General features: G+C 46.8%; 1 protein-coding gene across 1 annotated transcript in view; it reads left to right on the forward strand.

The window, feature by feature from the left end:
• The window catches only part of TGM2 (transglutaminase 2), a 34,626-nt gene extending 32,102 nt beyond the window's left edge, over positions 1-2,524 (forward strand). The window contains exon 13 of the mRNA XM_027558567.1: positions 622-2,524. Coding sequence (XP_027414368.1) covers positions 622-772 — 151 coding nt within the window. The 3' untranslated portion in view covers positions 773-2,524. The remainder of the gene's footprint in view (positions 1-621) is intronic.
• The last annotated feature ends 22,414 nt before the right edge of the window (positions 2,525-24,938 follow it).

Genomic DNA, 24,938 nt, shown 5'->3' on the forward strand with positions numbered 1-24,938 from the left:
CGTGGAGGGGACAGGTGCCCTTAGACACTGAGCCCTGGGCTCTAGCCCCCTCCTCTCATCACCCACACACTCACCCACACAGGTCTATGTCCAAACACCCACACATCAGCTGCATCCTGTGCACACGGTTCACACAGCTGAACAGGTACACATTCAGTCACTAAACCCCCGCCTCAAGACACACAAGTCCTCCCATGCACACAGGTGCACACGCGTGCCTGTGCCATGTACCCTCACAGATAATTGTCTATATACCCATATGCTTATGAGCATTTACACTTGTTTTTTCACTTTTTGTTGTAATATCATTTGCATACAGTATACAATACAAATCACACATGTACAGCTCAGTGCATTTTCATGCATGTGGTCACATGAGCATCCACATCTTACGCCCTGGCACACCATTCACTCTCATACACACACACACACACACAGAGGAGGGCGATGGCCCAGGTCCTTGAGAGTTATGAGCAGGGCCCATTTTATCCTGTCATTATTCAGCTGTACATCCGTGGAGGCACTGGGCTGAGATCTCAGTAGTCACGTGTCATCCCCATCCCTCATCATGGGGACCAGGCCAGAGCCCCTCTCCTTACCCTCTTTCTCTCTCTCTCCCAGCCCAGACCCTGTGGAAGCAGGGGAGGAAGTCAAGGTGAGGGTGGACCTGCTGCCTCTGTACGTGGGCCGCCACAAGCTGGTGGTGAACTTCGAGAGCGATAGGCTGAAGGCCGTGAAGGGCTTCAGGAACGTCATCGTTGGCCCCTCCTAAGGGGTCCCTGTGCCAGCCCCACCTCAGCCACTGAGGGCCCCCACATTGACCCCAATCTTTATCCCAAGCTAATGAACAAAACTTGCCCCTCCTTGGGCCCTGGACCTCAGGGCAGGGGTGGGCTGCCTGCGGGGGCCCTTTGGAATCGAATGTACTTCCCGCCCACCTTGTCCCCCTGAGCCTGTCTCCCCACACCCTTCACCTATGAGGGAGGCTCTGTGCCTGCACTGTGGGAGCTCTCCTCTTGGCTGACTGAGCCTGGAGGGTAGGCCATCTCCCCCTCCCTTCCCAGCCCAGAGGCCCCTTAAAAAGCCACTGACCACCCACCAAACTGATTGATTGACATCAGAGCCCCTTTCTAGGAAGCAGGCAAAAAAAGTGTGCCCAGTGACCAGATCAAGGAATTCAGCTCCCTAGAGTACCCTGAACCCTTTCCCCAGGTTGAGCCCAGACCCTGGGGGCCCTCGGCAGAGCCTGAGCAGGTGCAGATGGGGAGGGTCCCAGGAACAGACCACACCCCAAATCCCCTCACATCCCAGCATCCCTGACCCAATACTTCCTCCACCCTCTCACAATGGCGAGGCGCCTAGTAAGTACCTGGCACTTCCTGGGTATACTGGTGCTCACACGCCCATCAGCCCATTCAGTCCCCATGGGAAACTGCAAAGCGGGAGCTGAGGAGACTGGGCTCGGAGAAGGGAGGCGGCTGGCCCTGCTCCCATGGGATCCTGGATATTTGCAAGGCTGGCTAATGCAGAGGCACAAGAAAGGAGCCCGGCTCTTCTGACTCTGAGTCCAGTGCCCCATCCACCACTCCAGCCCTGACCTGGCTGCGTCCGAGAGGCCATTTGGAACCTGATCAAAAAGGATCCAATTAGGACGAGGAGACGGGAAGGGCTTAGAGCCCTAGGTTCAAGGCCCAGGTCTGGCCAGCTACTGCCTTCCCCTCCTCTGGGCCTCAGTTTCCTCTTTAGTCACAGGGAGTGATTGAACCAGCTCATCTCCAAGGCCCTCCCAGCTCTGCACTTCCGGTGCCTTGTATGACCCAGCCTTGCCAATGACAGCAGGTCCTCCTCCAGGGCTTCACAGAGCCTTGGGACACAGACCCAGGATGCTTCAAAGTGTGAGACCATGACCGTGACCACCTTCCTGTCCCCAGTCGTGTCTGGGTCCCCTCACCTGTGCCCAGGCATCTGCCTTCGGAGCCCATTTATAGGGGGGAAGAGACCCCCCAAGAAACCCCTGTCCTAACCATGAGCCCGCCCACCGCAATGCCTAGACGTCACAATAGCCTTAGTTGCCTATGCTGATCACCCAGCAACAAGGCTGGCATCTTAGCCATCTCCTCTTTGAAGAGCCAGAGTCCTGGAACACAGCCCCTGCCCCCTGACTAAGCTTGGGGACCCCACGATTTGCCATCTCTGACTTTATTCCTCACTCTCTCCATGTGACCAGGCTTCCCTCAGCCTGGAGGAGGGAAGTGGGAGAGAATTCTGTGAGTGGGGTCAGAGCCTCCAGGGAGCCCCCAAGCCCCAGAGAGGGACTTGGGGAAAGTCACGCTTGATACACTTAGAACTTTCTGCTTTGCACAAGGAGAAGCACAAGATGAGCCAGTATATATTCGTTCTATATAAGTTTTGCTCTGTTTCCCTATGGTTTTATAAACGCTTTTGGGTTCCAAGCAAGCAGTAGATGTGCTTTTGAGCTACAAACAGCGAGCACTGAAATAAAAGTTTATTTTTCACATTCAAACAAGGTCTGGTCATGCTTTTGAGGAGAGTGAGTGGGTGAGCTCATTTAGCATCTGGACAAGCCACTTCATGCTAAGAGCCTTTCCCTAGCTTCAGTGCTTCCCTCAGATCTAAATTTAACCAGTATTCAAGGCTCTACAACTGTTTAGCTCCGTCTCCAATCCCATCTCCAAACAGCCATGTTCAGATCAGAATGAAGTGCCTGTTTCTCTTCTAACATCCCACGCACTTTCAACCTCTTACCTTGGAAAGCCGCTGTGTTTTCCTTACTCAGCTTATGAACTCCTATTCATTTCATAATGCTTCACATTAAAGTCACCTCTTCTGTGAAGCCTACCCAGATTTCTTCTCAGAACCCTGGAACGTGGACCAACTCAAACATTTATCACAGTGACTTTTAGCTCCATGTTGATACACCTGCCCCTCACTTCCTGTCTGAAGTCCTCAAGGGTGGGGACCAAGTATCTCTTAAACAGACCCTAATAAATGCTGAATTGGTCAATTGATGTGTTTCAACTCAGTTCCCCTAAGACCTGTGTTGTTCAGTAGAAAAATAATGTGAACCACAAATGCAAGTCATATATGTAATTTAAATTTTTCTAGTGGCCCTATTAAAAAAAGAAACAGGTAAAATACATCTTAGTAATGTATTTTGTTGAACCTAATATGTCTGAAACATACTATGTTTAATAAGCATGTATAATAAACATTGTTATTGCAACACATAATCAACATAAAAATTATGAGTGAGATATCTTACATTCTTCTTTTCATACAAAGCCTTTGGAATGCGGTATGTATTTTACACTGACAGCCCATTTCAATTAGGACTAGCTGCATTTCAAGTGCTCCATGGCCTCAGGTGGCTACTGACTACCACACTGTGTTACCGAGCAAGGGCTCATGTGCCTGCCACACAGAAAGCCAAACGCTGACAGCGGGTATTTGCAGCAAAGTAAGGTTTTATTTGCAAGGTGCCAACTGCCAACAGTGTGTTTTGAGCTTCCCTGATGGCTCCATTGGTAAAGAATCTGCCTGCCATACAGGAGACCTGGGTTCAATCCCTGGGTTGAGAAGATCCCCTGTGGAAGGGATAGGCTACCCACTCCAGTATTCTTGGGCTTCTCTGGTGGCTCAGACGGTAAAGAATCCACCTGCAATGCAGGAGACCTGGGTTTGATCCCTGGGTCGGGAAGATCTCCTGGAGGAGGGCATGGCAACCCACTCCAGTATTCCTTGCCTGGAGAATCCCATGGACAGAGGAGACTGGCAGGCTACAGTCCATGGGGTTGCAAAGAGTCAGACATGACTGAGCAACTGACGCTTTCACTTTCTTTTCAAGCAAGGAGAACAGGCAGCTCATGCTCCAAAGACCTGAACTCCCCTTTGGCTCTTAGGGAAGGGTTTTAAAAACAGTGTAAGGGGAGAGGGTCATAGGATGCATGATCAGCTGGTGGACCTTCTGATTGGTTGGTGGCGGGGCGATGGGGGCGGGGGACGGGTAACAGGTGATGTGTCAGGAATCTCAACCTTCTGGTTCCAGCTAGTCTAGGGTACGTGCTTGAGGTCAGCACAGAGCCTCCATCCTCCACCTGGGCGGGGGTCTTAGTCTCTACAGAGCAACTCAAAGATATGCACCAGATTGTTATCTATATCCCTTCAGGAGGAACTAGGAAGCCTGTAATTTTATAGTCGTCATTGTTAACTGCTTGCACCTGCTCCTTGGAACTTAAGGAAGGTCTAGAAGACTAAAGCCTCCCTCCACACCTTTTTTTTTTTCTTTCCACTAACAAGAAACGGGACACACAGGGATTTTTGTACCTGGGAAATCCCCACAAGGTCCTGCTTGGTATGGTCCCCCTTTTCCTTGACACGCCTCAATCTTTAGGGGAACGGGGGTGGGACAAGAAAGGGAATAAAGTTTTGAACAGAGACATTAATCATAAACTCACCTGGGGAACTCAGTTTCAGGGGACTCAGTTTCAATTGGATGGCGCTGGGTCTAGACTATTTCCCGAAGTGCAGGGACCTGGTCGTTCATCTCATTCCACAGCGATGAAGCACTCATCAATGTTCGTTGATTGAACAGAGGCTGGGAGACAGTCTCTTCCTTCAGGGAACTCGTGTTGAAACACCTGACATGCAAGTAAAAAACTCAAAGTGCGTTATCACATTTTTCAGGCTGCTGAATCTTTCTGTTCCTAAAGAATTACACCTGGGGCGTCCCTGGTGACTTAGTGGTAAGGAATCCACCTGCCAATGCAGGAGACACAGGTTTGATCCCGGCTTTGGGAAGATCCCACATGCTGTGAGATCCAAGCAACTAAGCCTGTGCCCCAGAACTTACTAAGCCTGTGCTCTAGAGCCCAGGAACTGCAACTTCTGAAGCACGCGATCCCTAGAGCCTGTGCTCCACAACAAGAGGAGCCACCGCCATGAAAAGCCTGAGCCCGCAACTAGAGAGTAGCCTCCGCTCTCCACAACTAGAGAAAAGCCTGTGCAGCAATGAAGACACAGCACAGCCAATAAATAAATAAATAAATAATTTTAAAACATTGCACCTGGATCTAGCCTACATGACCTGAGCATATTATCAATTAATGCCCAGCAAGAAAACAGAACCATTATTTCAGGTGGGGAAGGAGTTTATAAGGGAAATGGACTCCCAAGGCATCTGAGGTGCTGGAAGAGCAGAGAAGAAGGAGTGGTATCCAGAAATCAGGAGTCAGCTACTGTCCAGGAAGCTCAGCAGCCCAGGAGCTGTTCCCCACCACCCAGCTGCTGGAGGCGCTGTCACTACAGCCCTGGAACCAACAGAGCTGGTGAATCTACAAATGCTGCTGAAGTCAGTGCTGGCAGCAGCCAGAGGCAGGCTGGCATCTCTCATCCTCCTGCCTTCTCCCCACTGGCAGATCCTCACCAGAAACTGGCTGGCAAGGGGCTCTGGTAGTTATCATTTTTAGGCTTCCAGCCCCTGAAAAACAGAGATGGCTACGCAAGGGTGGGGGCGGAGGAGGGAGTTGAGTAACTGATACCTATTGCCGCTCTCTCTTTAAGAACACCCATCCCTTCATCTCCACCTAAGTAACTCTTACTCAGCTTTCAAAACCCTACTCCAAAGAGACCTCCTCTGGGAAGCCTTCCTGGACTGCAGCCAACTGCTTCAGCTCTGATTCCACTTAGCATATGGTAGAGAGCCCTTTACAATTATCTACTCAGTCTAGCTTAGGATGTTCACCCATGCTCTAGAGCACTCCAAGAGCAGAGTCAGGGCACACGTCCCAGGAGGGGGCCCCCAAGTGGACTTGGTAGTGCTAACTCTAGCTCCCAGGCCTGACTGCCTCCCCTTCTAAAAAAAGACAAGGCCTCCCTGGCCAGGCCTGCCAGTGCCCTGGCAGATTCGGACCTCCCAATAGGCTTGCCCCAACCCAAGAGCTCACTAACTGGGAACCCAGGAAGGAGGAAGGCTTTGTGGGTCATATAGGCCCATTTTATAGACAGGAAAAATGAGCCTGAGATCCTGTTCCCCAAGCCAGAGCTGAGGGTTGTCTGGGGCCCTATAGGACAATGCTAGTCACTGACCTATTGGAGCTCAAGACTGCTGGGCCCCTGCCCAAGCTCAGCTTATAAGCCAAGTTGTCAAGGGCCTGGATTCTGGAGCCAAACAGACCTGGGCTCAAATCCTGGCACTGCCACGGGTTCACAATGTGGCTTCAGGCAGGTTCTCAACCTGTCTGTGCCTCTGCCTCCTCCTCTGTCAAATGGGAGTGATTTGGGGTCTGCTTTAATGATTGGTGCACACGTTCAGTAGAGCGCTGCACACAAAACATTTAGCTGGCTCCTGGCACATTCTAACCTAACAGCTAACTTTCCTCTGGGTCAGGAAACTTTTCGCCCAGTGAGCTATTCATGCCTCAAATATTCTTACCCAGAGTTCCCCCATTTTACAGATTTGATAGTCACACAGTTGGTGAGGCACAAAGTGGGGATTTGAACCCAGGCAGTCTGCCCTGCACCCCCACCCCAGTGCCTGGTCTAGCCCAGAGAAGGCCCAGTTTTTACTGGGACCCTCCTTTTCCACCATGTGCCAGAGTATGTTAGCAGAGACCTCCACCACAGCCCTCGTGGAGTGGGGTGTCTGATTGGGTCCATCTTTCTGCCTCCAAAAGTCCCTCTCCTTTCCAGCTGCTCTTGTTTACTTGGGAAGTCTGCCAGCTCACCCCCCAGCCTCACGGCAAGCCCAGAATAACAGAACTTTGACAGAATCCAAGAGGAGAGGTGTAAGTGGGAGGGCCAAGAGGGGCCTCCTAGAAGCACAAGCATGGGGCCAGGACCAGGTCAGAACATACACTTTCCCAGCCTCCCTACCTCCCTCCCCAACAGACCTGAGCACATCCACAGAGACACGTATCTGCAAATCTGTGAAGCCCTATGGTTTGTGAAGCCCATAAAAAGGAGAAGGGATGACAAAAATGATGGAGTGTACAGTCTTGAGAGGGGCTTCCCAGGTGGCACTAGTGGTAAAGAACCCGCCTCCCATTGCAGGACACATAAGAGACGAGACGCAGATTCAATCCCTGGGTCGGGAAGATCCCCTGGAGGAGGGCATGGCAACCCACTCCAGTATTCTTGCCTGGAGAATCCAATGGAAAGAGGAGCCTGGCGGGCCACAGTCCCCAGGGTCGCAAAGAGATGAACACGACTGAAGGGACTTGGCATGCACATACACAGCCTCGAGAATGCAGGATCTGCAATGACCTGAAGTTGAGCAACAGACGCAAATATGAAAGACCATTTTCCACATAATTCCACTTGGATGAAGGTCTTGAACTCATCCATGGTGTTTAGAAATCAGGGTCCTGTTTTCCCTGGCAGGGGAGAGATTTGGCAGAAGCACAAGGTGGGTTTGGGAGCATGGAGATGGCTTTGACCGTCTTCATCCACGTGCTGGGTAAACAAGTACATTCAGCCTGTGAAAATGTGTCTAGTTTAAAATATATCATATTAATATTTTCTTGAAGTTTCTAAAATTAAGTCCAAAGTGGGGTGGAGACTTGATCCATAGACTCTGGCCACTGGGAGTAGCAAGTTTCCCCACATAAGCACCCCTCAAGGTCTAAGAAAGCCAGTGTTGAAAGGCTGGACTCATAGACATAGTTGCCATATGATCCATTATTTCCACTCCTAGGTATAAACCCGAGAGAATTGAGAATACACAACCACACAAAAAGTTGTCTGTAAATGTTTACAGCAGCGTTCTTCATAATAGCCAAAAAGTGGAAACAAACCAAATGTCCAACAACCGATGAATGGTTAAATAAAATGTGGCATGTCCATACAGTGGAATATTATTTGGCAAGAAAAAAGGAATGGAGTACTGATACATGTTCCACCATAGGTGGACCTTGAAAACGTTACATTCAGTGAAAAGAAGCCAGTCACAAAAGACCACATATTGCATAAGTTCATTTATAGGAAATGTCCAGAAGAGGCGACTGTATGCAGACAAAGCAGAGTAGTGATTGGGGCTGGGAAGCTGGAAGGCTGACTGGGAGGGGTGACAGCTAAAAATCATGGAGGTTTTTTTTTTTCCTAGGGTAATGAAAATGTTCTCAAATTGATTGTGTGATAGGTGCACAGTTTTGTACTAAAAGTTACTGAGTTACATACTTTACAAGGGTGAGTTGCAAGAAAGCAATGCAAGTTGCATTGCTGCTGCTGCTGCTAAACCACTTCAGTCGTGTCTGACTCTGTGCGACCCTGTGGATGGCAGCCCACCAGGCTCTTCTGTCCCTGGGATTCTTCATTAGGTCTCAATAAAGCTGTTTATGAATGATTAATAATGAACAGGGGGGAAAAAAGGCTGAGCCCCAGAATCTGACTTGATTTGGATTCGGGATGTCTGTCTAGGTGTGCTGGTGACCTTGGGTAAAGCTCATCCCTTCTCTGGGCCTTAGTTAGCCCAGCTGTCATGAGAGAGAGATGAGGGGAGCAGCAGAGAAGCACTGAGACACCACTGATGTGGCCATGATGTTTATGACCACGTCGGTTCCTTGCCCAGCCTGTGGAATCCGAGGGTCACCTGGGGGCAAATAACTCGTAATGATTCATTGAGATCTTTGCACTCCTTTTAAAATGGCAGAAGAGGAACTTCCCCAGAGGTCCAGTGATTAAGACTCTGAGCTTCTATTGCACGAGGCACAGGTTTGATCCCTGGTGAGGGAACTAAGATCCTGCATGTCCCACAGCACAGTCAAAAAATAGAAGGAAAAATGGCAGAAAGGACATTTTTTCCAAACCTTGCTCTTGGCCACTGCTCAAGGATACCAGAGGTACAGTAGATACCCCAGTTTCTCTTCAAGCGATTCATCACTTCCCAGCTCCGTGTCTGTACTGTGCCTAGTTGACTAGTCGTGTCTGACTCTTTGCGACCCCATGGACTGTGAGTAGCAAGTGATATAGTCTCCTTGATGCTTTAGGAAGCTCCCTCCAGCCACCCCAGGGAGAGAGTGGGGAGGCTTGGGGGAGGGCAGAGAAGTCTTCCTGGGCAGCCACTCAAGGGCAAGACAGGCTTGGAAGGTGGAGGGAGGGGTAGGTGGGAAGGATTGTTCAGGTTAGAACAGGGGCAGCCAGGGTGGGGGTCTGAAGAGGAGAGGAAGGCTGGTCTCCGACCATTCTGCAGTGAACTTCCCTGGCCCCTGCCTGGCCAGGCTCGAGCTCCAGCCCTGCCCAAGCCTGGCACGCCAGCTCCACCTGGAAGCCAGCTCTCTTGTCAGCCAGTTCCTCCTTCACTCCTTCCCAGGCCCAGCCAGTTCTGCTCATGGAAACTCTGAGGGGCCCACAGCCAGCTCTTGGCAGCCACCCAGATGCTCACAGAGCTGAAAATTTGTCTCTCCTCAGTCATGACTGTTTTTTTTTTTTTTTTTTTTGTCTTCCCTGTTTTATTGACCAAAACTCTTGTGACACCTTTCTTGGGAAGGGGATAAAACACTTTTCTTGGGAACAGTCTTTCATTTTCATTTCATGAGTAACTTAAAAATAGAAAGAAAGAAAAAGTATGAGGAGGGCTTTCTTTGGAAGGGAAGAGAACACTCGGGAATAGTGTTTCATTTTCATTTCATGAGTAACTAAAAAAAGACAAAGCATTTCATGAGTAACTAAAAAAAAAAAAAAGAAAAAAGATGGAGTGAAAGATCCTAGTTGGTTTAAAATTGCCTCATTTTAAACTGATTGATAAACCACAGGTCTCTGGCTTAGACACACAGAGAAATGAGATTCAGGAAGCTTTGCCTTAACAGCAGAGGCAGTCTTGGAGCTGGACGATGCGCCTCGTCTCCTTGAGAAACCGCGTGGCCCTGGCGAAACGGGCGGCACTAACCCATACAGGCTTCCCGGGGGCCTCAGTGGCACAGAATCCACCTGCCAATGCGGGAGACGCAAGAGACTTGGGTTCGATCCCTGGGTTGGGAGGATCCCTTAGGGTAGGAAATGGCAACCCATAGGAAAGTACTTTTGTTCCCTATCTTCACTGACAATTCAAATTATTTTCTTTTGCTTTGTGTTTTAGCCATTCTGGAGGCTGGAAGGAGCTTCCTAAAGCATTAAGGAGATCATCAAGGAATATTCTTGGCTGAGAATTCCACGGACAGAGGGGCCTGGCGGGCTGCAGTCCATGGGGTTGCAGAGTCAGGGATGACTGAGCGACTGGGTATACACATAGCACTACCCATTTTACAGATGAGGAAAGTGAGGTCTGATGAGGTGAAGTAACCTGGGGCCAAGATCATTCACTCCATCAGGGGCAGAGACTGATTTTTAACAACAGTTAACAGCTGCTGTGTATTAGCACTAAGGGGTGCCAGATACTGTGTATGCATTCACCCATTCAGTCCCCACAATGACCCAGAGGAGGAAGCTGCACTTATTATCACCCCCTTAAAAAAAAAACTGTTGAAGCCTTGTGTACATGTGCAGAAAAGTCCACAAATCATAAACTGAACCCACCCATGAAACCAGCACCTAGGTTAAAAAAATGGAACAATTCATACGCCAAAAGCGTAAATGGTAAAAGAGAAGATCGGTAAATTGGACTTCACAAACATTTAAAACTTCTGTGTTTCAAAGGATACCATCCAGAAGTGAAAAGACAACACACAAGATGGGGAATATATTTGAAATCATCCATCTGATAAGAGACTAGCATCCAGAATATGTAAATAACTCTTACAACTCAATAATGAAAAGGAAAATAATCTAATTTTAAAAGAGACAAAAGACTTGGAAAGACATTTCTCCAAAATAGATATACAGATGCTAATAAGCAAATGAAGGGATGTTCAACATCATTAGACATTAAGAAATGAAAATTAAAACCACAAAGACTCACCACTTCATAGTAACCAGATGGCTATGCTCAATAAACATAATAACAAGTATGGGTAGGATGTGGAGAAGCTGGAACCCTCCTACATTGCTGCTGGAAACATAAAATGGTGCAGCTGTTTTGAAAGAACAGTTTGACAGTTCCTCAAAAGGTTGAACATAGAGTTACCATTTGATTCATTAATTTTACTCCTACTGGAGTTAGGAAAAAAAATAAAAAAACGTAAGTCTACACATAAAGTTGAACATGAAAACTCATAGCAGCATTATTCATAGTAGCTTAAGAGTATAAACAACTGCCCGCCCAACAAGTAGGAAAAAACCTAAATGTCCACCAACTCATGAATGGGTAAATAAAATGTGGTACATCCATACAATGGAATATTATCCAGCAATAAAAAGGAATAAAGTACCAATACATACCAGAGCGTGAATGAAATAGGAGAACATATCCTAAATGAAAAGACCACACATACTATGATTCTATTTATTCATGATGTGTCCAGAATAGACAAATAGAAAATAGATTAGTAGTTGCCTAGGGTCAGGGAACGGCACCGCACTCCAGCACTCTTGCCTGGAAAATCTCATGGACGGAGGAGCCTGATGGGCTGCAGTCCATAGGGTCGCGAAGAGTCGGACATGACTGAGCGACTTCACTTTCACTTTCACGCATTGGTGAAGGAAATGGCAACCCACTCCAGTGTTCTTGCCTGGAGAATCCCAGGGTCGGGGGAGCCTGGTGGGCTGCCATCTATGGGGTCACACAGAGTCGGACACGACTGAAGTGACTTAGCAGCAGCAGCAGCAGCAGCAGGGTCAGGGATGGGAGGGTGGAGGTAGGGTCGAGAGTAGGGTCAAGAGCATAGGGAATGACGGCAAATGAGTGTTTTCTCTGGGGGATGATGGACAGTGTTCTAAAGTTATATTATGATGGTTGCCCAGCTCTTCAATACACGTAAAACCATTGAATTGTACACTATAGATAGATAAACCTTATGGTATGTAAACTATATCTCAATAAAGCTGTTTAAAAATAAAAGCATATTCCATTCCTTTTTTCATACTTTTCCCATACCCAGATTGTCCCTACCTTCTGCTAGTTCTCTGAATGCCCCCAAAACAACCGATTCTAAGGCCCAACTCGAATGCTATTGCAAAGATCTCCTTGATATATTTCCATTAGAAATAATTTCTCTCTCCTCCGAATGCCCACGTTAATTCACATCGTTCATTCAGGGATGATTTATAAGGCATATATCATGTGTCTGGCACTTATTACATTTCACAGGATTATTTAAGACCTGATTTCATCTCTTTTACTCTGCTGTGAAATTTTGGAGGGAGGAGATTACATCTTGTTCCCTTTTGTGTACTCAGAACCCAGCTATGTGACAGGCACCCAAAAGACATTCAAGGAAGGTATGTAAAATTCATTCTACATTTCCTTTTTCTTTCTTTAAATAAATATTTTACTTATTGGGCTTCTTTGGTGGCTCATTGGTAAAGAATTTGCCTGCCAACGCAGGAGACAAAGGTTGGACCCCTGATCTGGGAGGATCCCAGATGCTCTGGAGCAACTAAGTTCGCCTGTCACAGCTAGTGAACCTGTCCTCTAGAGCCTGAGGGCCACAACTACTGAGCCCACATGTCTAGAGCCTGTGCTCTACAAGAGAAGCCACTGAAATGAGAAGTTGGTGCACCTCAAGTAGTGAGCTGCCCCTGTTCCCTGCAACTAGAGAAAAGCCAGTGCAGCAACGAAGACTCGGCACAGCCAAAAATAAATAAATAATATAGTATAGTATTTTAAGTACATTTTCAAAAATATATTATTTATTTATTTATGTTAATAATATTTTATGTATTTATTTTTGGCTGTGCTGGGTCTTCGTTGCTATGTGTGGGCTTTCTCTAGTTGTGGTGAGCGTGGGCCAGCCTTGCTTGCAGTGCTCGGGCTTCTCCGTTGTGTGGCTTCTGTTGTTGCAGAGTACAGGCTCTAGAGCATGGGCTCAGTAGTTGCGGCACACAGGCCTAGTTGCCCCACAGCATATGAGATCTTCCTGGACTAGGGATCAAACCCATGTCCCCTGCATTGGCAGGTGGATTCCTAACCACTGGACCACTAGGGAAGCCCTACATTCCCTTTTCCTCAAATCAGCCTTCTCCCAGGATACAGCGTCTCAACATCAGGTTGAGGCATCATTGTCTCCTCCACAGGAACAGCCTAGCACTTAGTGTATTTTTTTGTTGAGTAAACAGAAAACGATTAAATGATGAAGATGGCTTTAGTTTCCATTGTGACTATCCAGTGAAAGGTTTTGAAAAGAAATGAGACTTGTCTCCAGGTGTGGAGGATGGAGAGGGATAGATGAGGATTTGCAATCCAGATGGGGAACAGAAGAAGGAAGCAGTGTGATCCTGCAAATATCTGCATGGTACAGGAAACCGTGGAAGGTGCCCCAAATCCCACAGATGCTTCTAGGGAAAGTGTGGAGGTAGCATGTGCATGCTTGCTCAGTTGATCAATTGTGTCTGACTCTTTGAGACCTGCATAGACTGTAGCCCACTGGCTCTTAAATCCCTTAGCCCAGAAGTTACACATATCACTTGCATTCACATCTTTTGCTAGAACTGGTCACATGTTCTCTCCCATCTCTAAGGGTCCTGGGAAGTGTAGTTTGCCTATGTTTCCAGAAAAGAGGAAAACCAGGTAGGAAAGAGCATTTATACTCCCTACTCAGAGAATTTAAACAAAACAATGAACAAACTTGACCTAATAGACACATGTAATTCTGCATCCAATGCCTTATTTTCAAACACAAAAGACAATTTACAAAATTTGACTATAACTTGGGCTACAAACCCAGTGTCACTAAATTTCAAAGAACTAAAATAGAGCTTATTATTTAACTAGTTATTTCTTGTAATTAAGGTATAAATCCATAAGAAAGCATTAGAAATTTCCATATTCTAAGAAATTAAAATACACTCCTAGGGACTTTGCTGGTGATCCAGTGGTTAAGATTCCAAGGTTCCAATGCGGGGGGCATGGGGTCGATCCCTGGTCAGGGAACTAAGATCCCACATGCTGTGTGGTGCAGCCAATAAGTTCATGGGGGGAATTTTTTTTTTTTAAATACACTTCTAAATAATGCATGAGTTGAAGAAGAACTGACAAAGAAAGCTAGAAAATATTTTGAATTAATTGATAATAAAGAAAATTCATATTAAAATTTGTAAGTGTAGGTAAATTGTACATATAAGGGAAATGTATAGTCTTAGACACATATGTCAGAAAAGACAAGAAGCTGAAAATTGATAAAAATAAACATCCACCCCAAGAAGTTATAAAAAGAATGTTAAGACAAATCCAATAAAAGTAGGAAGAATTAAATAATAAAGGCAAGAACAGAAAATAAAGTAAGAAAGCAAAGATTAAACCAGAGCTAAAAGATGGTTCTTTGGAAATACAGCAAAATTGAAAAACCCCTGAATGAAGTTAGTCTAGAGAAAAACAGAACTGGCACCAAAAAAACAATATTAGGAATAAAAAGTGGAACATCACTACAGATGTTGCCAACATTAAAGGAAAAAATAAGGTACTTGGAACAACTCTGATCAATACATTTGAAAATTTAAATGAAACGGACAACAACTTAGAAAAGTACCTTATACCAACTTCGGCACCAGACAAAATAGAAACCCTAAAGAATCCTCTAACAATTAAGAGCCCTGAGAATCTCTTTCATTAAGGAAACTTCAAGTCATCACTGGCATATTCTATCCAACATTCAAGGAAGAAACAATTTTAGTTTTCTGGAGACTAGAAAAAGAGTAATATAATCCCTAATTCATTTTAGCAGATTAACATAACCCACAGACCAAAACAGCACAAAGATAAAGCAAGAAAAGAAAGTTACAGGCCAATTTTATTTATAAACATAAATGAAAATATCCTTAATAAAGTGTTAGCCACAAAAATCACTATATAAAAGGATACTACAAAAGTAGGCTAATCCCAGAAACACAAAGTTGATTTAACAATAGAAAATCTATTCATACAAGTCAGCACATAAACTGATTAAAGGACAAAAACTACATCCAGAAAACCATTTGATAAAAAATTAATATTTATTCATTATTTTAAAGCTAAGAACATTATGAACAGAAGGAAATTTCCATACTTTGATAAAGATGATGTCTGTGGCTACCATAATTAATGGTAAAATATTGCAAGCTTTTCCTCTTGAGATCAGGAAGTCAAGGATGCCTACTGCATCCGTTTTATTCAACATTTTACTGGCAGTCTTATCCAGTGCAGTGAGACGGGAAAAAGAACTGAAAGATGTAAGATTTAGAAAAGAAATAAAAATCCTCTTTCAAAGGTGCTACAGTTAATAAATATAGATTAACGAGAAAATGTAGCATTTTTATTGGACTCAAAATAACCATATTGCAAATATGTTTCCATACAACCGCCCACTGAATTATTGAAGGAAGCTACCACAGGGAAGAATTGCACTTGGAGGACAAGATCTTCTGAACATTCAGAGATAAACCTGTGGGAACGGTTTACTCCGTGTGTGAGTGAGCTTCCTGTCAGTGGAAGGGTTCAAGCAGGGACAGGATGAGCTGCGTCCAAGGGGGCTGAAGGCTGGTTCTCCCCAGGCTGGACCTCAGCTCTTCTCACACTTGGCCCCAGGAGGCAGCTTCTCTTCTTTCTTTTGGCTCTTGTCAAAATTAACTTAATGCTTCTGGCAACGAAGGTAAAACGAGCCAGGATTTACGGCTCCAGAATGCAATTGCTAATCTTATCCACTCCCCTTGCCTAGGCTCCCCTTTCAGAGAAAACCCACCATGGTATTTCTCTTGCCTTGCCTCCTGCCTTCCATCCCCACCCCACCAGACTTATCTACCAAGTCCAAGTTCTCTGGCAAACAAAACAGCTCCCCCTAGGGGGATGAGTGTTGGCCTGGGGGTTTTCCACAAGGGAAAACTGGAGGTTTACCCTGTTCAAAACCTTCAAAAGCTCCCTGATGCCTAGAGTCAGGGCTTTTTCCCCAACACCGCAGACCCCTTGAGAAAGGCAAATCCTTCCTTGCACAAAGCACTCTACTGAGATTTACTCTGTGTCCAGCACTGCGCTTAGGCTTGACTTCACTGACTCCCCTGTGAGACCCCATGAGGTAGGATCTATTATTAGCTCCAGGTCACTAAGTGAGAGCTTGGGACTGGGTCAGTCTCACTTTAGGCCACACAGTCTGAAATACCATGTTAATCTGTTTTTTTGTTTTTTTGGTTTTGGTTTTGCCCCCACATTATTGTCTTCCTTCCTTTTTTTTTCTTTCTTTCTTGGAGTATAATTGCTTTACAATGTTGTGTTGGTTTCTGCTGTTCAACAAAGTGAATCAGCCATAAATATACATATATTCCCTCCCTCTTGAGCCTCCCTCCCAGCCCCCATTCCACCTCTCTAGGTCATCACAGCGCACCAAGCTGAGCTCCCTGGGCTACACAGCAGCTTCCCACAAGCTATCTATTTTCTCACTGAGAGTTTATATAAGTCAATGCTACTCTCCCAGTTTGTTCCACCCTCCCTCCCTATGTCCACATGTCTGTTCAGCATCTCTATTCCTGCCCTGCAAATAGGTTCATCTGTACCATTTTTCTAGATCCTGTATATATGTGTTAATATGCGATATTTGTTTTTCTTGGTTTGGTTTTTGTAACTGTTGTCCAAGTGAAGCTTGACATAATCCTTTAAAGGCACAGTCATGCCTGGACTGCTAGATTTTTCCACCTCATTCCCCGAAGCAGCTCCCTCAACGGGCACTCAGCCACCAAATCCACCGTCCTCACAGGAGGGGTCCAGGAGACAGAGACATATGGCTGCAGACTTTGGAGTCAGACCTGTGCTCTCTAGTTACCTGAGCTTCAGCCTTGGTTTTCTCACCTGAAAAATGGGGCTAAGACCTTCCTGCTTTTGTAGGGTTGTAGTGAGGATTAACCATGATCGCTAATGTAAGGGCTCATCACCCAGGAGGTGCTGCATACATATCGCCTGTTGTTATTGGCAGTCTCTGGGGTTTGGGGTAGCTCCTCAGCACCTCCTTCTGGCCTCCCTGGTGGCTCAGATGGTAAAGAATCTGCCAGCAATGTGGGAGATCTGGGTTCAATCCCTGAGTTGGGACGATCCCCTGGAGAAGGGAATGGCGACCCACTCCAGTATTCTTGCCTGGAGAATTTCATGGACAGAGGGGCCTGGGGGGCTACAGTCCACAGGGTTGCAAAGAGTCGGACACGACTGAACAGCTTTCACTTTCACCTGCTGTTCTTTCAACACCATAAATCAAGGGCCATGATCTCTAGAAAATGCTGTGACCAGGAGCTGAGGCAGCCCTGACCCCTGCCGGGGACATGGCCACAGAGCCTCACTGGCTTTCCTTGCAGCTGTAGCATCCGGGCTGATGTAGGGAAGCATGGCTGTGAATAAATCTGTCAGTTTCCTGGATGCTCCCCATCTTCCCCACCCCTATCGGGGACCCTTGCCTCATAGGAGGGCTGAAGCCTAGCTGGCAGCAGAACCACATGTTGGCTGAGCCGCTAGATAACTCTGTTAACTCTGTAAGGAACTGTCCCTCAGGCTGGAGGCGTTAACCTTGCTGCCTGGGCCCTGGGGTTAACCCTTTCACTTCCCAGCCCCAGGGAAGCTAAGAGCAGAGCACATGTGAGGGAGGACTATATTGATTATCCCTTGCTGCTGAACAAATTACCCCCATATTTAGCAGTTGGAAATAACTATTAACGTTCAGCTTCTGTGGCTCAGGAATCTGAATGTGGTGTCACTGGGTGGTTCCAGGTCAAGAGATTTCATGAGGCAGGAAGCAAGATGGCAGACACGTCGAGGCTTGACTCTGGGAGGACTGGATTCCACCCTCACTCGTGTAGCTGTTGGCCAGCTTCCGAAGAGCTATGACCAAGTTCACTCACACGTGCCTGTCCACGGAACTGCTTGTGTCAAGGCAGCTGGGCTCCCCCCATGCCCTCCCGGCTCCACCTCTGCATAAGAGGTGAAGAGGGAGAACGACAAGCATCCAAGGTGGGAGGCACAGACCTTTAATAACCCACCCTCTTCACCCACCACATGTGATGCTGTTGCAGGAAGGGGGATCCCTTCCTGGGCCGAGAGTGGGCTCTTGTCTAACACTCGGAAATGAATTGTCTGAGGAGACACACATGTTGACAGAGCAAGAGACTTTATTGGGAAGGGTTGCCTGGGTGGGGGCAGGAGGGTAAGGAGACCCAGGAGGACTGCTCTGCCATGTGGCTTGCAGTCCTGGGTTTTATGGTGTTGGACTTACTTTCTGGGTTGTCTCTGGCCAACCACTCTGACTCAGGGTCCTTCTTGGTGGTGCATGCATTGCTCAGCCAAGATGAACTCCAGTGAGGATTCTGGGAGGTGGTGGGACACGTGATGTCTCCTTTGGACCTTTCCTGAACTCTTCCGGTTGGTGGTGGCTTCTTAGTTCTGTGTTCCTTTCCAGTACCCCCTGCGGTAAAATGTAAAATAACTCAGGCAAATAGTTGCTATGGTGCCGGGCTAGGGTGGGCAGTTTCAGTCAGTGTGTTTCCCCTGCCAGTATTTCCTATTTCTTAGCTGTAAGTCAGTAAGCCCAGCCCACACTCAGGAGGGGAATTATATGAGGGTGGGAAAGCCAGGAAGCTGTGGGTCACTGGGGACCATCTCACAAGGTGCCCACTTCAGAGGGGCCGCAGCTGGGACACACAGGTAGACCTAAGGCTGACTCACCTTCAGATGAACCTGTGCAGAGCTGGGAGTTGGCCTCGACTCCTCATTCCATCTATCACCAAATCCTGGTAATTCAAAATCCTAAATCGTTTCCGAGTGTGACCACTCTGGACTGTCGTGGCTCCAGTCAGGCCCCCATCATGTCTCACCAGGATGTCATCACTCCATCACCATCTCCTCACTGGTCCCCCTGTATCTACTCTGCTCCTCTCTGCCCCCACCATCCCTCCCACCATCACCTGTCCCTTCCTAATAGTATTCAGAGGAGTCAAAATGCTGACTTGATGCTGTCCTCCTTTGCTGAGAATTCTTCAGAGGCTCTCCGTGATCCTCAGCATGAGACTTCTCCACAGACAACAAGATTCTGCAGGGTCTGACTCGCCCGGAACCTCGACAGCCTCACCTCACAGCACTGCTGGCTCCTCTCGGTGCCTGGAACAGGCCCTGTGCCCTCTTGACCCAGGTTTCCCACATGCTGTTCCTCTTCTGGGAACACTTTTTTTTTGTACCCTTCACCTAGTCAGACCCTCATTACCCTGGGGATATGGGCACAAGAGTCACTTCTTTGAAGAAGCTGACCCTGTCCAACCCTGACTGAGTTCAAGTCCTCTGTTGAAAACTCATCCTCTAGTCGTAGCGTGTTGCCAGGCCCACTGTGCCTTTATCTGATTGGTCGCTGTCTGTCCTTCCCTGAGACTCTTAAGTGCCATGGTGGCAGGGACTGAATCTGGTTTTGCTAGCTGGAACCATTGTGCCTGTCACCAGTGGGTGCTTAAGAAACATATATTTAAGGGACTTTCCTGGTGGTTCAGTGGTTAAGAATCTGCACTTCCTTTGTAGGGGGGCACGGGTTCGATCCCTGGTTGGGGAACTAAGATCCCGCATGCCACTCGGTGCAGCCAAAACATTAAAAAAAAAAAAAAAAGAAACAGAGAATTAAAAAAAAATTAAAGTCCTTGGGAAGATAAAACTACCATTTTAAAACAGAATTCATTAGAATCATAGAATTTGGGGGCTCAAAATGGGCTCAGAAACTAGCCAGAGGAAATTAAGGTCCAGAGATGAGGAAGGGTTTTCTAGGCTGCAGAATGAGTGGAGACCAAGACAGAAAGACAGGGCCCTGGATGACCCCCTCGCCTCCCACTTTCCGTCTGCCATGAGCCCCGCTAACCTCCTATCACCACCTCAACTTCACCAATGGCCCCTGACAAACACTAACAGATCACCGACGTCAGTCCTCAGACCTCGGCACAAAAACTCCAGAAGCTGCTGACAAAGCCTCCCTTCAGGTAAAGTCTTTTCTTCGCTCTGCAACTACCAGTCCCAAAGATGCACAGCCAGTCTGAAAACAGCCGTGTCACCCCACATCAAGAACAAGCCCTGCCTTTGAAAATTCTCCATTTGGGGCATTCTCCATTCCTCGCGAGTGGAACTTTCCACCTTTTGGTTTGGCCAGGACCTAAGAGGTTCTTGGCCAGTTTCAAAAGGGAAACTGAGGCCAGAGAAGAGCAGAGACTTTTGCAAGGTCACTCAGGGAATCAGTGACAGGGCGGGGACCGGAACCCAGGCCTCTCCAGTCTCTGGCCAGCAGCCCCTGCGTCTCTACAGTAGGGTGCAAGAAGTTGGACTGGATTAACTTGAAGCTTCTTACAGGCTCTGATCTGAGGCTAATAGATTCTTCTTTGAACAGAGATTCTTCCTCAGACTGTGCTCAGCTGTGCAAATTTCTATCTCAGGTCTTTAGCCAAGAGTAACTTTCTAAGTTCTGAAATGAAAATATGGCACTCCAAAACAAATCAGCTTTCCCAGAACCAGCCAACCAACATTCCAAAAAAAAAAAAAAAGAAAAAATTCCAAGCTGGTATTCAAATTAGTTGCCAACATTTAAAAACGAAAATATTTTTACATGCAAATCCAAGTTCCCACATTCTTATAGAAAAATCAGCCAATCTGGTATAATCCTGATCTTCCCCTCCAGTGTGTGACACTTGGCTAAACTAGCCAGCAGCCGTCACACTCTCGCCTGTCCACAGCTGGCCACATTGCCTGCTTCCTGTTGCCTTCCCAGGTCCTGAAGGCATTTGAATTTGGAGCCCCTGTTCCTTCGGGGTTTACAAATTCCCTCTGTAACTATTCCCCAGGTAACGGGTCACGTAGGCACTGTTTGATGCCAATAGAGACAAGTGGTGTCCTTCCAGTCCGTTCTGTGGCTGGCCAAGCAGATGGTGGTGGGGAGGGAGAGCTTGATTTAAACCATGGCTTATCTGAATCCATGTATAACAGGTCATGCTGTAAGGTACTTCCAAATTCTAATGAACTTTAATTACCTCAGAACCAGGACAGTCCATGCTTGTTTTGGTTGAGACAGATAAGAAATGACTCTAGGAAATGACTTCATAGACTTACAGGCCATCAAAATGAAATCCACATGCCATCGCATTCTGGCCAAACTGGGGACCAGGTCGGGATGGTCTTTTTGGTTTTGAAGGAAATCCATGCTGATATCAAAAGAGGGTTTGGAGGTCTGTCTTCGGGTTCTTGAGCAATGACAGTGCTCAGATTAATTGCCTTTCTATGACCCTGCCAGGAGCTGTCATCACTGCCTGCCCCATGTTTCATAATCCATGGGTGTGGGGGGAGTAGAGGGTGGGGGTGAGGGAGAGTGCTTAGAGTAACGTTAGGCCACTGAGCACTTCATCAGGAGGTGGCCCAGAGAATCTGGGCAGATACTCTTACAGAGCTCTTGGCAAGCTTCAAACTTTGGAACTTTAAAAGCAATGGCTTTGTTCTTACCACACTTATCAGTAGTCAAATCTCAAAGCCAGCAGAAACATTAGAGTCCAGGACTATATCTCAAAGCCAATAGAAATATTAGAGTCCAGGACTATTCAATACGGGAGGGCCCTTGTATGTTTCAACTTGTCTAACTCTCCACCTTAATTGAGTAGCTTCCAACAGCACCCCAGACAAGAAGACTCAGCCAACCTTGGTGGGACATCTTTCTGATAATGGGTCAGAAGCTCTCCCTATTGAAACCTCCAGCTTCTGTCCCCAGTTTTATCCTCAAAGTTAGGACCATGCTTATGCCCTTCTTCATCTATGTATATTGAGCATCACTATATTTACTCTCTCATCACCAGGCTACACTGTTCCAGGTCATCCTTCCTGGGAGACCTTGATAGAAAGACCTAGCTTCTCCCCTACACTTGGCCCATGCCTCTCTCCAGCATCTTTTCACAACAGCTATGACTTTAAGAGGACACAGCTCTTGCTCTATGATTTCTAGAGAAGAACGGCTGAGTCCAGCTGGACCACATTTCAGGTTGACATGCCCAGAATTTGCACAAAGTGTTCCATATTGGTTAACAGCTTTTATTTACTTAACAAATACTCTTGTAGTTCAGCTTACTTTAGTAATATTCATTAAATCCCCATAATCCTAGGTGGTGCTAGTGGTAAAGAACCCGCCTGCCAATGCAGAAGACCTAAGAGATGTGTGTTCAATCCCTGGGTGGAGAAGATCCCATGGAGAAGGAAATGGCAACTCACTCCAGTATTCTTGTCTGGACAATCCCACGGACAGAGGAGACTGGTGGGCTATAGACCATTGGGTTGCAAAGAGTCGGGCATGACTGAAGTGACTTACAGCAGAGCAAATCATCATCCCCAGTGTACAGATGATGGAGCTGAGACACAGAAAAGTAAAGTCACTTGGCCAAGGTGTCAGTTAAGTTGGTAGATTGGGATTCAAACTCAGATCCTTGAAGTTTGGAGCTGAAGCTCCTAACTTCCCTATGCTGCTTCTCCATGACGTTTGTTCATGTTAAGCTTGAGAAGAAAGATCTCCAGGGAGGTCTGGAAATCTACATCATCCTGATAAGGTCAGCCTCACCCTAAGATGTGAAGCGACTTATCTAAAGTCACTCCATTCTGCAGTGATGGAGTTGGGACCTCAACTGGTTTCAAGTCCAGGGCTCAAACTGTGGAAAATTCTTCAAGAGATGGGAATACCAGACCACCTGACCTGCCTCCTGAGAAATCTGTATGCAGGTCAAGAAGCAACAGTTAGAACTGGACATGGAACAACAGACTGGTTCCAAATTGGGAAAGGAGTATGTCAAGGCTGTATATTGTCACCCTGCTTATTTAACTTATATGCAGAGTATATCATGCCAAATTCTGGGCTGGATGAAGCCCAAGCTGGAATCAAGATTGCCGGGAGAAGCATCAATAACCTCAGATATACAGATGACACCACTCTTATGGCAGAAAATGAAGAACTAAAGAACCTCTTGAAAGTGAAAGAGGAGAGTGAAAAAGTTGGTTTAAAACTCAACATTCAAAAAATGAAGATCATGGCATCTGGTCCCATCACTCCATGGCAAATAGATGGAGAAATGGTGGAAACAGTGGCAGCCTTTATTTCCTTGGGCTCCAAAATCACTGCAGATGGTGACTGCAGCCATGAAATCAAAAGACACTTGCTCCTTGGAAGAAAAGTTATGACCGACCTAGACAGCATATTAAAAAGCAGAGACATTACCAACAAAGGTCTGTCTAGTCAAAGCTATGGTTTTTTCAATAGTCATGTACAGATGTGAGAGTTGGACTAGAAAGTTGAGCACCAAAGAATTGATACTTTTGAACTGTGGTGTTGGAGAAGACTCTTGAGAGTCCCTTGGACTGCAAGGAGATCCAAGCAGTCCATCCTAAAGGAAATCAGTCCTGAATATTCATTGGAAGGACTGATGATGAAGCTGAAATTCCAGTACTTTGGCCACCTGATGTGAAGAACAGACTCACTGGAAAAGACCCTGATGCTGGGAATGATTGAAGGCGGGAGGAGAAGGGGACGATAGAGGATGAGATGATGTGATGGCATCACCAACTCGATGGATGTGAGTTTGAGTAAGCTCTGGGAGTTGGTGATGGATAGGGAAGCCTGGCATGGTGCAGTCCATGGGGTCGCAGAGTCGGACACGACTGAGCAACTGAACTGAACTGAACTGAGAGCATGCTGTGTGCACTTATCAGATTCAATCTTACCTAGGGAAGTGAAATGCGTTCTAAACTGGCTTTGAGCCCACATGCATATATAACACACCACAGTTAACCCAGTGGGTTCCTGGGCCAGGGAGAGGAGAACTACCCAGCTTAGGCTTCTGATAGTTTGAAAGTGCCCATGTTAGAACATACATGGAGACCTCATTCATTCATAGTCCATTAATTCAGAAGCCATCATGGTCTCTGTTGGGTTGAAATGCATATTACATTAATCCAAAGATGGGCAAACTTTGGTAAAGTGTCAGAGAGTAAGTATGTTGAGAAAGTCAGTCATCCGTTGCCTAGTGATTGTTTTGTTGTTATAGTTAAGGTGTACCAATCCTTTTAAAAAATAATTAATTTTTGGCTGCACTGGGTCTTTGGTACTTTGCACAGGCTTTCTCTAGTTTCAGCAAACAGGGGCTACTCTGTTGCAGTGCATGGGGTTCTCATTACAGTGGTTTCTCGTGGATACAGGCTCTAGGGTTCATGGGCTTTGGTCACATACAGGCTTCGATAATTGTGGCACACTGGTTTAGCTGATCTGCGGCATGTGGAATCTTCCTGGATTGGGGATTGAACCCATGTCTCCTGCACTGGCAGGCAGATTCTTATCCACTGTGCCACCAGGAAGTCTCAGGCTGGTGATTCTTGCACAGTTGCATAAAAGTGTTCCTGGGACATTTCCTTACAGGAAGGTAAGGAGCTCTCATAGCCAGTGTTGGGCAAAGCACTTGTTTGCAAATATCTTTTCCCTGCGAACAGGCTTGATGTGTATGTCTTTGTGCTGCTTGAGTGGCACCTGGCCAACCCCACCGCTTCTATCTGTTCCTGGGGAGAGGGAACAGGGTCCTCCCCCTGCAGCATGAGAGGGGAGCAGGCAGACCATCTTTCTGTGTCAGCTGCAGGATAGGACCTGCTGACCATGGGAACCAGTGCTCACTCTTAAAGCAGACTTTGCTCTCTTCTCTCTGTGAGTCAAGCATCATTCCATCTAATCTAATGCCTATGTGAGTCATGTCTTACTTGGTGACTCCAACACCTGAAACCATACACTTTAAATTTCTTATTATTGTGAATTCCCTGGCAGTCCAGTGGTTAGGGCTGTCACTGTGAGGGCCTAGGTTCTATGCCTGATGGTGCTGTGCTGTGCCTAGTCACACAGTTGTGTCTGACTCTT

This window comes from Bos indicus x Bos taurus, chromosome 13 (assembly GCF_003369695.1).
Source record: "Bos indicus x Bos taurus breed Angus x Brahman F1 hybrid chromosome 13, Bos_hybrid_MaternalHap_v2.0, whole genome shotgun sequence".
Taxonomy (NCBI): domain Eukaryota; kingdom Metazoa; phylum Chordata; class Mammalia; order Artiodactyla; family Bovidae; genus Bos; species Bos indicus x Bos taurus.